This window comes from Oncorhynchus tshawytscha, linkage group LG07, assembly GCF_018296145.1.
Source record: "Oncorhynchus tshawytscha isolate Ot180627B linkage group LG07, Otsh_v2.0, whole genome shotgun sequence".
NCBI lineage: Eukaryota > Metazoa > Chordata > Actinopteri > Salmoniformes > Salmonidae > Oncorhynchus > Oncorhynchus tshawytscha.
The window spans coordinates 69,636,952-69,654,070 of record NC_056435.1 but is presented as its reverse complement, the minus strand read 5'-3'; the positions used below and the strand labels follow the sequence as shown (position 1 = coordinate 69,654,070).

Below are 17,119 nucleotides of genomic sequence, written 5' to 3'. Positions count from 1 at the left end.
ACCCGCGCAGCGTGCGTGTGTGTACTTTTATATTAGAGCAGTGGAAGAATGGCGCCAGAGAAGATGGCTGCCATTTTTAACGAGCTCCAAACCGATTGTGCTATTGTGTGTGTTTTTGTTGCGATATTTGTCACTTATTTTGTACATAATGTTTCTTGCCGCTGTGTCTAATGACCGAAAAGCGCTTCTCGATATAAGGACAGCGATTACTCACCTCTACTGGATGAAGATTTTTTTCATTAAGGAGTCAGACTCAAAGAGTGTCAACATAGAGATTGTCAACATAGAGAGTGTCAACATAGAGAGTGACATCAGAGAGTGACATCATAGAGAGTGTCAACATAGCGAGTGTCAACATAGAGAGTGACATCATAGAGAGTGACATCATATAGAGTGTCAACATAGAGAGTGTCAACATAGAGAGTGTCAACATAGCGAGTGTCAACATAGAGAGTGACATCATAGAGAGTGACATAGAGAGTGTCAACATAGAGATTGTCAACATAGAGAGTGTCAACATAGAGATTGTCAACATAGAGGGTGACATCATAGAGGGTGACATCATAGAGAGTGACATCATAGAGAGTGACATCATAGAGAGTGACATCATAGAGAGTGTCAACATAGAGAGTGTCAACATAGAGATTGTCAACATAGAGGGTGACATCATAGAGGGTGACATCATAGAGAGTGACATCATAGAGAGTGACATCATAGAGAGTGACATCATAGAGAGTGTCAACATAGAGATTGTCAACATAGAGATTGTCAACATAGAGGGTGACATCATAGAGGGTGACATCATAGAGGGTGACATCATAGAGAGTGTCAACATAGAGAGTGTCAACATAGAGAGTGTCAACATAGACAGTGTCAACATAGAGTGTGACGTCATAGAGAGTGAAATCATAGAGGGTGACATCATAGAGGGTGACGTCATAGAGGGTGACATCATAGAGATTTACTTCAGACACCGAACAAGGCCCAAATGCCTGTCATTTGAATGAAGAAGTGAACAGGATGTTATATGTATGTTTACTATGCATATACGAAGAACAGAGAGTAGCAGCAGTGTAAAAGAGGGGTTGGGACACACACACACACAATGCAAATAGTCCGGGTAGTCATTTGGTTACCTGTTCAGGAGTCTTATAGCTTGGGGGTAAAAACTGTTGAGAAGCCTTTTTCTATTCTATTCTGCATATATCTCCTCATTTTTAAAGATGTCAGAATGTAGGACAGACAGGTTCAGTACTCTGTGGCTGAGTCTCTAAACCCCAGCACTACATAGGGTGGCACTTTCGAACAAGGCACTTAAGGCTCTGGTCAAACATAGTACACTGCACGTCTAGGGAATAGGTTGCTATTTGGGATGCATACCCGTTACAAAATATTCCAGACTATTAAATTGTTTTAAATGGTGAACAAAGGAGCTATAATAATATAATATAATAATATCTTCATACTTATTCATTGTGATTAAACTATGGACATCTTGCTCAGGTCTAACTCTCAGAGGTGACATCACTTCAAAAAGAGGCGTTGAATCATTTAAAGTGTAGCAGCGTAGCAGCCTTTCATCCTGTTCTATTTCATACAGTGTTCCATGTTAATGACTGATTTAGTGACGAACTTTCCCTCCTGGTTAGAAATAGTAATAAATTGAATCCATCCAGTGAGCACCTCGATGTATGACTGTTTCACACACTAGCTACAACAGTGGAATGTGTCGAAAAACACTAGCGATCTCGGCACTCAGAACTAAATCGCCTGCGACCGAGTCTTGTCACACGAGTTGATGTTAAGGTTATCTCTGGTGGACAGATGTTATCAGTAAATGGTAGTGACAGCTGTCGACAGACTGTTGGACGCGACAACTGATGAGGAACTTTGTTCTTGTACGCTGATTTTTCATCACTGATCATTTTGCAGGTTGATCACATCTTTCGAGGGGATATTTGGTCCGAAACTGCCTGGAAGTTTCCTTTTAGAGGTGGAGACTTGGCTAGCCTGAAACTGCCTGGAAGTTTCCTTTTAGAGGTGGAGACTTGGCTAGCCTGATACTGTCTGGAAGTTTCCTTTTAGAGGTGGAGACTTGGCTAGCCTGAAACTGCCTGGAAGTTTCCTTTTAGAGGTGGAGACTTGGCTAGCCTGAAACTGCCTGGAAGTTTCCTTTTAGAGGTGGAGACTTGGCTAGCCTGATACTGTCTGGAAGTTTCCTTTTAGAGGTGGAGACTTGGCTAGCCTGATACTGCCTGGAAGTTTCCTTTTAGAGGTGGAGACTTGGCTAGCCTGAAACTGCCTGGAAGTTTCCTTTTAGAGGTGGAGACTTGGCTAGCCTGATACTGCCTGGAAGTTTCCTTTTAGAGGTGAAGACTTGGCTAGCCTGAAACTGTATGGAAGTTTCCTTTTAGAGGTGGAGACTTGGCTAGCCTGAAACTGTATGGAAGTTTCCTTTTAGAGGTGGAGACTTGGCTAGCCTGAAACTGTCTGGAAGTGTCCTTTTAGAGGTGAAGACTTGGCTAGCCTGAAACTGTCTGGAAGTTTCCTTTTAGAGGTGAAGACTTGGCTAGCCTGAAACTGCCTGGAAGTTTCCTTTTAGAGGTGAAGACTTGGCTAGCCTGAAACTGTCTGGAAGTTTCCTTTTAGAGGTGAAGACTTGGCTAGCCTGAAACTGTATGGAAGTTTCCTTTTAGAGGTGGAGACTTGGCTAGCCTGAAACTGCCTGGAAGTTTCCTTTTAGAGGTGAAGACTTGGCTAGCCTGAAACTGCCTGGAAGTTTCCTTTTAGAGGTGAAGACTTGGCTAGCCTGAAACTGTATGGAAGTTTCCTTTTAGAGGTGAAGACTTGGCTAGCCTGAAACTGTATGGAAGTTTCCTTTTAGAGGTGAAGACTTGGCTAGCCTGAAACTGTCTGGAAGTTTCCTTTTAGAGGTGAAGACTTGGCTAGCCTGAAACTGTCTGGAAGTTTCCTTTTAGAGGTGGAGACTTGGCTAGCCTGAAACTGTCTGGAAGTTTCCTTTTAGAGGTGGAGACTTGGCTAGCCTGAAACTGTCTGGAAGTTTCCTTTTAGAGGTGAAGACTTGGCTAGCCTGAAACTGTCTGGAAGTTTCCTTTTAGAGGTGAAGACTTGGCTAGCCTGAAACTGTATGGAAGTTTCCTTTTAGAGGTGAAGACTTGGCTAGCCTGATACTGTCTGGAAGTTTCCTTTTAGAGGTGAAGACTTGGCTAGCCTGAAACTGTCTGGAAGTTTCCTTTTTGAAGAGCGGAAAAATTGGCTAATCTTGTTAGTACATTTTCTAACACGTCTTCCCCCCCGGGACTTAATCGAGAATCTGAAGCAATTTCATTGAATTTCAGGTGTCCGAGATTAATCTTAAGGCTATCACTAGAGACTTAACACTACTAAAGCTGAGCTTGGCATGAAGGAGATGGAGCCGGTCGGATGGAGAGAGTGAGTGGGAAGAATGGAGGGATGAATGGATGTAGGGTGGGACGTGATATAAGAGAGAGAGAGAGAGAGAGAGGTGAGAGAGCTGTGAGAGAGAGGAGAGAGAGAGAGAGTGAGTGAGTTTGAGAGAGAGAGAGAGAGAGAGAGAGAGAGAGAGACAGAGAGAGAGAGAGAGAGAGAGAGACAGAGAGAGAGAGAGAGAGAGAGAGAGAGAGAGAGAGAGAGAGAGACAGAGAGAGAGAGAGAGAGAGAGAGAGAGAGAGAGAGAGAGAGAGAGAGAGAGAGAGAGAGAGAGAGAGAGGAGAGAGAGAGAGAGAGAGAGGAGAGAGAGAGAGAGAGAGAGAGAAAGAGAGAGAGAGAGAGAGAGAGAGAGAGAGAGAGAGAGGTGTGTGAGAGAGAGAGAGAGAGAGAGAGAGAGAGATAGAGAGAGAGAGGAGACTGAGAGAGAGAGACAGAGAGAGAGAGAGAGAGAGAGAGAGGAGAGAGAGAGAGGAGAGAGAGAGAGAGAGAGGAGAGAGAGAGAGAGAGAGAGAGAGAGAGAGAGAAGAGAGAGAGAGAGAGAGAGAGACAGACAGACAGAGAGAGAGAGAGAGAGGTGAGAGAGAGAGAGAGAGAGAGAGAGAGAGAGAGAGAGAGAGAGAGAGAGAGAGAGAGAGAGAGACAGAGAGGAGAGAGAGACAGAGAGAGAGACAGAGAGAGAGAGAGAGAGGAGAGAGAGAGAGAGAGAGAGAGAGAGAGAGAGAGAGAGGAGAGAGAGACAGAGAGAGAAGATAATAATAATAAGTCTGTTTTTTTATCAGTCTATCTATCAGTCGGTAGATTAGGTTATTCTGAGTTTGTCTTTTGTTGTGGTGCTGGAATGCCTGACCTTGTCCCGTCAGCCATCCTGCCGAATGTGTCATAGGAAAGTTTGAAGGATATTTTTCATTCCCCTAGTCCCCAAGTGACAGTCAGTCAGCCAGACTCCAGGTAACAGTCAGTCAGCCAGACTCCAGGTAACAGTCTGCCAGACTCCAGGTAACAGTCAGTCAGCCAGACTCCAGGTAACAGTCTGCCAGACTCCAGGTAACAGTCTGCCAGACTCCAGGTAACAGTCAGTCAGCCAGACTCCAGGTAACAGTCTGCCAGACTCCAGGTAACAGTCTGCCAGACTCCAGGTAACAGTCAGTCACCCAGACTCCAGGTAACAGTCAGTCTGCCAGACTCCAGGTAACAGTCAGTCAGCCAGACTCCAGGTAACAGTCTGCCAGACTCCAGGTAACAGTCTGCCAGACTCCAGGTAACAGTCAGTCAGCCAGACTCCAGGTAACAGTCAGTCAGCCAGACTCCAGGTAACAGTCAGTCTGCCAGACTCCAGGTAACAATCAGCCAGACTCCAGGTAACAGTCAGTCTGCCAGACTCCAGGTAACAATCAGCCAGACTCCAGGTAACAGTCAGTCTGCCAGACTCCAGGTAACAGTCAGTCAGACGGTTTTCACAGTGGTGACAGTCAAAGTTGGAGAGGGACAGTTATCTGTGGGTTTGTTAGGGAAAATACTAGTCGTGAGTGTGTTTTTAAAAGTCATGCTTTACTTGAAGAAATCTGTCGGTCCACGGATCTGTCTAGGCCCTAGTTAACTTTAACGGTTAAAGTCTAACACACCAGTAGGGATTCGCCTGCAGACAGTACATAGCACCTCTGTGTGTGTCGGCAGTCAATCTCTTTTGTGTCCAAACAGAAAAAGACCTTGGAAGTTGTTAGCCACTCAGCCTTGTTAAAACACTTCAAACCAGAACTGTACACAGTTTAGCAGATGCTAGAGCGGCTGCAGCGAAATGCTTATGTTACTAGCTCCTAACGATGCAGTAAAATATCAAACAATTAAAATGTAAAGAGTAGAAAAAGTACACAAAAAAACAAAACAAGAAATCAAAGAATGGCGGAATGAATCTGATTTTTAAAAAATATTTGTATTTATTTAACCTTTATTTAACCAGGTAGGCTAGTTGAGAACAAGTTCGACCTGGCCAAGATAAAGCATAGCAGTGTGAACAGACAACACAGGGTTAGACATGGAGTAAACAATAAACAAGTCAATAACACAGTAGAAAAAAATTTCAACATAAAAAAAAAGAGTCTATATACATTGTGTGCAAAAAAACGCATGAGGAGGTAGACGAATAATTATCATTTATCAGATTAAAATGAACATTCAACAGATCCAGAATGTATGTTTTCATCACCACTTCATGGAATTTAAATATGAGGACATTTAATAATAACTTTTATGCTGCTTGATATCAGTACATAAAAGTAACTTCCATTACCATTGGGTCCATTGGGTATTGAAGTCACCAGCATAAAAATATCCCGAGGCAATCGTGAATATTTACAGAAAAATCGTACATTAAGGCAGGAAAACGTATTTATTTGTAAAGTGTTTGTAAAGTGTTTGTAAAGTGTTTGTGAAGTGTTTGTAAAGTGTTTGTGAAGTGTTTGTAAAGTGTTTGTGAAGTGTTTGTAAAGTGTTTGTAAAGTGTTTGTAAAGTGTTTGTAAAGTGTTTGTAAAGTGTTTGTGAAGTGTTTGTAAAGTGTTTGTAAAGTGTTTGTAAAGTGTTTGTAAAGTGTTTGTAAAGTGTTTGTAAAGTGTTTGTAAAGTGTTTGTGAAGTGTTTGTAAAGTGTTTGTAAAGTGTTTGTAAAGTGTTTGTGAAGTGTTTGTAAAGTGTTTGTAAAGTGTTTGTGAAGTGTTTGTAAAGTGTTTGTAAAGTGTTTGTAAAGTGTTTGTGAAGTGTATTTTACAGTTAGCCAGTTAGGTAAAACTCTATGCATGAAGTTTACAGTGACAATAGAGTCATCATTTTGAGGAACTAACAAAACAAAACAAAACAAAACGATACCCTCCATATGTGTTTAACTGTGCTCCAGATTAAGGAAATGCAGTGGGCTAACAGAGAGACATAGATACACTTGATTTGTTTTTTAACAACTCCTTTTCATTATTATACTCCTGTGTTTGTATGTGTCTTGTATGTTGTAATGAGGTACATGCCCCCCCCCCATCCTCTAAGCCATCTCCCTCCGTCGTGTGTTCCAGATTGAGGACATGCAGTGGCCTAACGGACAGACAGAGATTCCCAGCTCTGTGTGTAGTCTGCCCTGCAGGACAGGAGAGAGGAAGAAGGCAGTGAAAGGCATGCCCTGCTGCTGGCACTGTGAGCCCTGTGATGGCTACCAGTATCAATATGATGCAACGTCTTGCAAGCTGTGCTCCTACAACATGAGGCCAAACCCCAACAGGTGACAGTCAGGAACACTATACAAAAAAATAAAAGTCAAGGGTTGCAAAATTCCTGAAACTTTCCCAACATTTCCATGTTTTCGGGATTTGGGGATTTCTGGATTTCTGGAAAATCCAGGAATATTGTAAAGTCATTAGGAATTTTGCAACCCTAAATTAGTCTGTGACATGTTTGTGTCTTCCTTGATAGTATGATGTTTTACAGCACTGCTTTTCTTCTTGTCGTCTGTATGTGTTTTTTGAGAATTGTCAAATAAACTTACATAAAGCTGAGTTTTCCCCCTGTCACATCTCTCTCCCTGTGGCGCTGTACTGGAACAGCTGCCATGCTGGGTGCAGGCCTCATTGCTCTGTTGCTCGTGAATTCATGGTTCAGAAATCTGCAAAGTGTGGACAAATTGGTTGTTTTATTGAAAGCTATTTAAAAAAAAAATCAAAAGTACTGTACTATCGGGTTTGAGTCAGGACATGTGTACACATGCTCAGTTGTTACCCATCTCACCTGCTGTGTCCGTCGGTTGCATAAAAGAATGACGTAAAATTGTCGCAAATGTTTTAGGTGTAAAAAGTACACATTTCCTCACTCAATACCAATAGTACGCCATACGCTTTCAATAAAACGACACATTTGTCCATGCTTTGTGGATTTCTGAATTCTGAACAGGCAATGTAGTAGTGAGGCATCCAGCAACGTCACGAGTCCAAGGACCCGTTTGTGCAGCTGTTTAAGTACTACAAGGAGAGAGAGGGGGAGATGGCAAACTCCACTGAACTAGTTTCAAGTGTATGGAATCACTTGAGAGTTTCTGGATGTTGGGTAAAGTTCACCTTTAATCAATCAATCAATGAATTATCTAATCAACAGGACGGCATGCCAGCCCATCCCCATCGTGAAGCTGGAGTGGCACTCCCCCTGGGCAGTGATCCCCGTCTTCCTCGCCATGCTGGGCATCATCGCCACCATCTTCGTCATGGCAACCTTTGTCCGCCACAATGACACACCCATCGTGCGCGCGTCGGGCCGCGAGCTGAGCTACGTCCTTCTCACCGGGATCTTCCTCTGTTACATCATCACCTTCCTCATGATTGCCAAGCCTGATGTCGCCGTCTGTTCATTCCGACGGATCTTCCTAGGTCTCGGTATGTGTATTAGCTACGCGGCCCTCCTCACCAAGACAAACCGTATCTACCGCATCTTCGAAGAGGGTAAGAAGTCGGTGACAGCACCCAGGCTGATCAGCCCGACCTCCCAGCTGGCTATAACCACTTGCCTGATCGCCATTCAGCTCCTGGGGGTGTTTATCTGGTTCGGGGTGGACCCCCCCAACACCATCATCGACTATGACGAACAGAAAACCGTCAACCCCGACCAGGCCAGAGGAGTACTGAAATGTGACATCACGGACCTGCAGATTATATGCTCGTTGGGTTATAGCATCCTACTCATGGTCACGTGTACAGTGTACGCCATCAAGACGCGGGGCGTCCCGGAGAACTTTAACGAGGCTAAACCCATTGGATTCACGATGTATACCACCTGTATCGTCTGGCTAGCCTTCATTCCCATCTTCTTTGGGACAGCTCAGTCCGCAGAAAAGGTAAAGGTGATTTTTTTGCTGTTTCTTATTGTTATATTTTTGACATTTCATCGTCATCGTCATTGTTCGACTGGACAGTCAGCTACAAGCATTTCTCCAGTAGCTGTGGTTCCAGCCATTTGTCTACATCCCACATCATCATGTTGTATCACAATATCAAGTGGACTCCATCAACCCCTTGGCCTTGGGATCCCGACTGGCGGAGCGGTCTAAGGCACTGCACCTCAGTGCTAGAGGTGTCACTACAGACCCTGGTTCAGAGGTCACTGCATCTCAGTGCTAGAGGTGTCACTACAGACCCTGGTTCAGCGGTCTAAGGCACTGCATCTCAGTGCTAGAGGTGTCACTACAGACCCTGGTTCAGAGGTCTAAGGCACTGCATCTCAGTGCTAGAGGTGTCACTACAGACCCTGGTTCAGAGGGCACTGCATCTCAGTGCTAGAGGTGTCACTACAGACCCTGGTTCAGCGGTCTAAGCCACTGCATCTCAGTGCTAGAGGTGTCACTACAAACACCTTGGGAATGGAAAAATACTACTCCTGAGGATCCCCAAATAGATTGTGCATGTATATAGGTGACAGATCCTGGCAAGCTGACTGTGTGATTGTGTTTTACAAACCAATGACAGTGTAATCAGAATTTAATTTGCTGACAGAAACCGTATTTAATTTTTTTTTACAATAGATACCCCTAACTATTGTAATTAGCATGTCCCTAATGACTTTGTGTACAAATGCCTAAAGTGCTACAAGAAATAGATGTTAAACATTTACCCTGAAGAGCAAAAAAAAGGAAAACTAAAATGATTTTGCCTTTACAAATACTACCGGCAAAACAACAAGATTTGCAGTGGAGCTGAAGGAGGGCCTGAGTCTAGTGAAATGCATTGTGTAGTACAGTAGGTGAAATAGATGTCTCTGGGTTGGTGTAGTTATTACCTGTCCCTGACCCTGTTCCCTATATAGTGCAATGTCCTGGTCTGAAGTAGTGCACTATAAAGGGAATATGGTGCCAGAGTCCTATTGATCCTGGTCTAAAGTAATGCACTATAAAGGGAATATGGTGCCAGGGTCCTATTGATCCTGGTCTAAAGTAGTGCACTATAAATGGAATAGGGTGCCATAGTCCTACTGACCCTGGTCTAAAGTAGTGCACTATAAAGGGAATAGTGTGCCAGAGTCCTATTGACCCTGGTCTAAAGTAGTGCACTATAAAGGGGAATAGTGTGCCAGTCCTACTGACCCTGGTCTAAAGTAGTGCACTGTAAAGGGAATAGGGTGCCATTTGGGAGCGGAGGACTAAAGAGGATATACAGCCCTGGGGAGAGACGAGAGATGAAGTCTCATTAGGACGGCAGTCTCATCTGTACAAGGGAGATACGCTGTGTGTGTGTGTGTGTGTGTGTGTGTGCTACTCTGTGCTGTGTGAAGGCCTGACGTCATCGAGCACAGCCAGGCAGAGCTCAGGCAGCAGGCAGGCACCCCAGCCCGGGCAGACTGGAATTGTAACACCCAGACCTTTACTGCTTGTCATTACTTACCTGTCTGAGGCTGGGTAGAATACTGATGAGGGCTGGGACAATAAGGCTGCTTCACACTGGTGTTCAGCTGCAGGGTCTGAAGAAAGGTGTGCCGCTGTGAGGTGCTGCTGGATATTGGGTAGACGTGTGTAAGAGCACACACACACTCACACACTCACACATACACACACTCGCACACACTCACACATACATACACATGCACACACTCACACACACACACACACACACACACACACACACACACACACACACACACACACACACACACACACACACACACACACACACACACACACACACACACACACACACACACACACACACACACACACACACACACACACACACACACACACACACACATTCACACGCACACATACACACACATGCACACACTTGCACATGCACACACACACACACACACATTCACACACACTCACACACTCACACATGCACACATTTACACATACACACAAACGCACACACTCACATATATGCACATATTCACACACTCACACACTCACACACACACACACACACACACACACACACACACACACACACACACACACACACACACACACACACACACACACACACACACACACACACACACACACACACACACACACACACACACACACACACATACATTTCCCTGAGCTCATCTTTTAAATTCAGACTTAATCTGATGATTGATAATAATTGCATAGATTATAGACATTATTCACCAAAATGAGAGCTTTGAAGAGTGTTATTGAAACCGGCAATGGCTCAGATGTAGTTCATTTTCTTTAATAGGATCCCAATTAGCTTTCTCACATTTAACAACTAGGGCTGTGGCGGTCACCAAATTTTGTCAGATGGTGATTGTCGAGCAAATAACTGTCTCACTGTAATTTACCATTAATTAACATGAACATATTTAGCATCTCCTGGCTTCCACACATAGCATTTTAAAATGTCTAATAAATCCATGTAATATAGTCTACACCATCAGAATAAATCCATGTAATATAGTCTACACCTTCACAATAAATCCATGTAATATAGTCTACACCTTCACAATAAATCCATGTAATATAGTCTACACCATCAGAATAAATCCATGTAATATAGAATAAATCCATGTAATATAGTCTACACCTTCAATAAATCCATGTAATATAGTCTACACCTTCACAATAAATCCATGTAATATAGTCTACACCATCAGAATAAATCCATGTAATATAGTCTACACCTTCACAATAAATCCATGTAATATAGTCTACACCTTCACAATAAATCCATGTAATATAGTCTACACCATCAGAATAAATCCATGTAATATAGTCTACACCTTCACAATAAATCCATTATTTATTTTATACAGGTCTTAAGAAACATGATATGAAGAAAATGTAGTCAATTTCAGAAGAACAGAATAGCATCCTCTGAGTTGTCCTCATGTTACCACCTGATCTGGCTATAACATATGGCTGTGGGCTACACTAGTTCATTTAGCAGACTCCATTTGCTTAGAATTCCGAGGCATTATTTTATAATATGTTATAGTATGAAGAATACAATTGAACAAAGCTGAATAAAATATATATTTTCCCCAACCGATTTGAAGGAGTTCTCACATTCGGCTGTTCTGTGTTGAGAGGTTAACAAAGACACAGGACCTCCTTTAATGCTCTTCATTCAGAGCTATTCATGTAACTGTAGTTGTTCTATAAACGTTGGGCTTTGTGATACGTTGTAAGGCTGCATGATACGACTCTAATGATGATTTGAAAGAAGTAGCTTGAAAGGCATTTTTTTTAACCTTTATTTAACTAGGAAAGTCAGTTAAGAACAAATTCTAATTTTCAATGACGGTCTAGGAACAGTGGGTTAACTGCCTGTTCAGAAGCAGAACGACAGATTTGTACCTTGTCAGCTCAGGGATTTGAACTCACAACCTTCCGGTTACTAGTCCAATGCTCTAACCACTAGGCTACCATGAGCTCTGCTTTGTTTATTTTTGTGTGTGCAGGCTGTACACACTACATCAGTCTCTCATTCACAATTTGACAAGCGCTTCATAATGTTTCAAATTTTCCCGAAGAATCCCTTTTGTGTGATCACAATGCACTCTAAAAAGATCCATGACCTTTGCGGCCAGTGGCCGCTGTGCCCTTGGCCCGGAGTGCTGCGTTGTTTCTTTCTCCCCGAGTTCCACGCAATCCGAAGCACCTCTCACTCCCATGGCTCTCTTTGTCACATGATCAGGTCTTTCTCACAGGCTACAAGTGAAGACAGACACATCGGGGGATGCAGCTGTGCACTTCAGAAGATGAGTAGCATTAACTCTACTATCCCTAGTTGACCTAATTTGTGCGAGAGAATAAGTATTCCAAACATAGTCAGGGACAGTTGTGGGATGCGATAGATCCCAAATGAATACATAAAACAAAAAATGTAAAAAATAAATAAATAATGTATATGCAATGTGGCTAAAGTAACAGATCAGAACGTTTAGCTTAACATGTTGATAAACTATTAGCAATGCGCACATAGGCTATTAACGCAAATGTCTCATTAGCGGGAAAACACCATTATAAATTCAAATGTAAAAACGCATACAATGAATCTAATCAAATCAAATCAGCCTGCTTTCTATGAATTTCTATGACCAGATGTCTTATAAAGACATAGCTTTCACAGTGTAGTTCTGTGTTGCCATCTAAAATGTTATGCTTTCTCTTTCTCTCTCTCTCTGTCTCTCTCTCTCTTTCTGTGTCTCTCTTTCTCTCTGTCTCTGTGCCCCTGTGTCTCTGTGTCTCTCTGTCTCTCTGTGTCTCTCTGTCTCTCTGTGTCTCTGTCTCTCTGTCTCTCTCTCTCTGAGCCCCTCACCTCCTTGTTGAATGTTCCTAGACAACCAGCAGCTACGGAATGAGAATTATCTCTCCATCAGATACAAAGGCAGATGGAATGACAACAGAACAACAATGGATTCTAGAACACTGAAGCGGTGTGTGGGGGGGGGATCAAATGCATCATTTACAATCCAATTCCAAAGGACATCTGGTTCTTAATCAATGACAGATCTTGTACAAAGGGGTTTAGAAGTTGTGTTCAAAGAATGATTGAATTCTGAATGATTGTTATGAATATGAAATGGATGGAATGATAGGTTTGTAGTTTCACCTTTGGAATGATGGTTACGAATATGAAATGGATGGAATGATAGGTTTGTAGTTTCACCTTTGGAATGATGGTTATGAATATGAAATTAATGGAATGATAGGTTTGTAGTTTCACCTTTGGAATGATGGTTACGAATATGAAATTAATGGAATGATAGGTTTGTAGTTTCACCTTTGGAATGATGGTTATGAATATGAAATTAATGGAATGATAGGTTTGTAGTTTCACCTTTGGAATGATGGTTACGAATATGAAATTAATGGAATGATAGGTTTGTAGTTTCACCTTTGGAATGATGGTTACGAATATGAAATGAATGGAATGATAGGTTTGTAGTTTCACCTTTGGAATGATGGTTACGAATATGAAATGAATGGAATGATAGGTTTGTAGTTTCACCTTTGGAATGATGGTTATGAATATGAAATGAATGGATTGATAGGTTTGTAGTTTCACCTTTGGAATGATGGTTACGAATATGAAATGAATGGATTGATAGGTTTGTAGTTTCACCTTTGGAATGATGGTTACGAATATGAAATGAATGGAATGATAGGTTTGTAGTTTCACCTTTGGAATGATGGTTACGAATATGAAATGAATGGAATGATAGGTTTGTAGTTTCACCTTTGGAATGGTGGTTACGAATATGAAATGAATGGAATGATAGGTTTGTAGTTTCACCTTTGGAATGATGGTTACGAATATGAAATTAATGGAATGATAGGTTTGTAGTTTCACCTTTGGAATGATGGTTATGAATATGAAATGAATGGAATGATAGGTTTGTAGTTTCACCTTTGGAATGATGGTTATGAATATGAAATTAATGGAATGATAGGTTTGTAGTTTCACCTTTGGAATGATGGTTACGAATATGAAATTAATGGAATGATAGGTTTGTAGTTTCACCTTTGGAATGATGGTTACGAATATGAAATTAATGGATTGATAGGTTTGTAGTTTCACCTTTGAAATGATGGTTACGAATATGAAATGGATGGAATGATAGGTTTGTAGTTTCACCTTTGGAATGATGGTTACGAATATGAAATTAATGGAATGATAGGTAGTTTCACCTTTGGAATGATGGTTACGAATATGAAATTAATGGAATGATAGGTTTGTAGTTTCACCTTTGGAATGATGGTTACAAATATGAAATGAATGGATTGATAGGTTTGTAGTTTCACCTTTGGAATGATGGTTATGAATATGAAATGAATGGATTGATAGGTTTGTAGTTTCACCTTAGGAATGATGGTTACGAATATGAAATGAATGGAATGATAGGTTTGTAGTTTCACCTTTGGAATGATGGTTATGAATATGAAATGAATGGAATGATAGGTTGGTAGTTTCACCTTTGGAATGATGGTTACGAATATGAAATGAATGGAATGATAGGTTTGTAGTTTCACCTTTGGAATGATGGTTACGAATATGAAATGAATGGATTGATAGGTTTGTAGTTTCACCTTTGGAATGATGGTTACGAATATGAAATGAATGGATTGATAGGTTTGTAGTTTCACCTTTGGAATGATGGTTATGAATATGAAATGAATGGAATGATAGGTTTGTAGTTTCACCTTTGGAATGATGGTTATGAATATGAAATTAATGAAATGATAGGTTTGTAGTTTCACCTTTGGAATGATGGTTATGAATATGAAATGAATGGAATGATAGGTTTGTAGTTTCACCTTTGGAATGATGGTTATGAATATGAAATGAATGGATTGATAGGTTTGTAGTTTCACCTTTGGAATGATGGTTATGAATATGAAATGAATGGTGAGATTACTTTCACCTTTTCTCTTAGACCCACATTGAAAGGAGGATGTTATTAATTGTTTGCTTGCTCTGGGGGCTCTGTTCACCATTAGCTAGTGTTTCAATGTATAGCCCACAGAACAATATCCATTATGATCCGGGCTCTTTGGGAAATAAACTATGAGTGTGTTTGTAGATGTTGCTATGCTGAATATCTATCGGGTGGCACATAATTGATGAGGACGTTGAGAAAAAGAACAATAGTAGTTAATCCTCTCTGTAGTTAACCTCTCTGTAGCTAAACCTCTTTGTAGTTAAACCTCTCTGTAGTTAAACCTTGCTGTAGTTAAACCTTTCTGTAGTTAAACCTCTGTAGTTAAACCTCTCTGTAGTTAAACCTCTCTGTAGTTAAACCTCTCTGTAGTTAAACCTCTCTGTAGTTAGACCGAGTGCACATCTTCACTCTCACACTGACAAAGCAACCAAAGCAACCAAGTCTACCTATGTCTGCAGAGCCAATAGACCAGAGGGATTTTGGCTCCATATAGCAGGTAAATCAAACTCTGACTTCTGCTGGGATGGTTAGTCTCTCAGCTCTGTCATGATTGTTAGCTACTGCTCAAACAGGAATAACATGTTCCTTTTGGAATATACCATCAGTGTGTCTCGATCTATACTCTGCTAATTTATTGATACTTTCAACGCGATCCTACTTTATTGCTAGGAGGCTTGCAATGAGGCAGAAGTTACTGACTTGTAAATATGGCTAATATGGTATATTTCTGAATTTAAATGGTATGTTTTGTATTAAAGTTGGATGTAAATAGGTACTCTGACTGATGAGAGGAGGGTAAAGTCATGAGCTGCAGCCTGACCATCAGGTCATGTTATTTGCCTAGACCGTGATGTCATAATATTTACCTAGGAAACACAGCTATTATACACACCCCTCTGCTACATAAACATCTGCTGCTATACAATCTTTACCTAGGCAGTACTATTATTTTACACACCCTTCTGTTCCGTTCACAGCTGCTGCTATAAGCCTTTTTACCTAGGCAATACTGTTGTTTTACTCACCCCTCTTCTACAAACACAGCTGCTGCTATACAATCTTTTAATTTCTCACCGAGAGCTAGAGCCACACAGACATGGGTTCAAATAGTATACGGTTTCTTTCAAGTACTTTGAGCATTGGATTGAGTCTGCCTGGAGTCCCATATGGGCAGTGTTCTCACTTTTGACATACTGTACGATACGATATACTTTATCGTCCTTTTACAATGTAAATTCATTGTGTGTAGCCGGCATAGAAATACACACAAATGATACACTGTAATACGTTTACTATGGAAACCACTGGAAATATAATAACTAATGCATACATAGTCATTCCGTCTCTAGGGTCAACTGTGCGACCATTTATTGGCCTGTTCTATGTCTGTTCTATGGTCCCACTGTTCACCATCCTACATCTGTTCTGTGGTCCCACTGTTCACCATCCTACATCTGTTCTGTGGTCCCGCTGTTCAGCATCCTACGTCTGTCCTGTGGTCCCACAGTTCAGCATCCTACGTCTGTCCTATGGTCCCACTGTTCAGCATCCTACATCTATCCTATTGTCCCACTGTTCAGCATCCTACATCTGTCCCATGGTCCCACTGTTCACCATCCTACATCTGTCCTATGGTCCCACAGTTCAGCATCCTACATCTGTCCTGTGGTCCCACAGTTCAGCATCCTACATCTGTCCTATGGTCACACTGTTCAGCATCCTACATCTGTCCTATGGTCTCACTGTTCACCATCCTACATCTGTCCTATGGTCCCACTGTTCAGCATCCTACATCTGTCCTATATCCCACTGTTCAGCAGCCTGATGGCCGTCGGAATGAAACTTCCCCTACTTATATTTTACTGAACAGTGGGACCTTGTATGTCCTTCAGGAGGGCAGCAGCTCAAATGTATCCCAGTAGATCCATTACAGCCGGAAAACTCAATCAACCCCTGCTAAAATATTTGAAATAAAACAAATACTGTTTGAACCCAGGTCTGGCAGCCAGCCAACTGAGCACCAGGTAACCAATCTATTAAAAGGCCTTCCCTGGCTGTGACAGGACCAGAGATGGAAAACACACAGGCGGTAATGGAAGCCATAAAAGGCAAGGCTCCATGAAGAATAGATTATTAGACTTGCAAAAAGATAATGTCCTCCCCCTCCTACTCAATTTACAAAGTCACGTTAGGGAAAATACAAATTAAGGTTTTCTCTTAATTGTGGGACAAGGTTCCAACGT

At 41.8% G+C, this 17,119-nt stretch overlaps 1 protein-coding gene across 2 annotated transcripts in view; it reads left to right on the top strand.

Annotated features, from left to right (window-relative positions):
* The window catches only part of LOC112255367 (metabotropic glutamate receptor 7), a 404,189-nt gene that overhangs the window by 341,240 nt on the left and 45,830 nt on the right, over positions 1-17,119 (top strand). For both annotated transcript variants that reach the window (XM_042324868.1, XM_042324869.1), the window contains exons 8-9: positions 6,527-6,729; positions 7,596-8,328. In XM_042324868.1, coding sequence (XP_042180802.1) covers positions 6,527-6,729; positions 7,596-8,328 — 936 coding nt within the window. The remainder of the gene's footprint in view (positions 1-6,526; positions 6,730-7,595; positions 8,329-17,119) is intronic.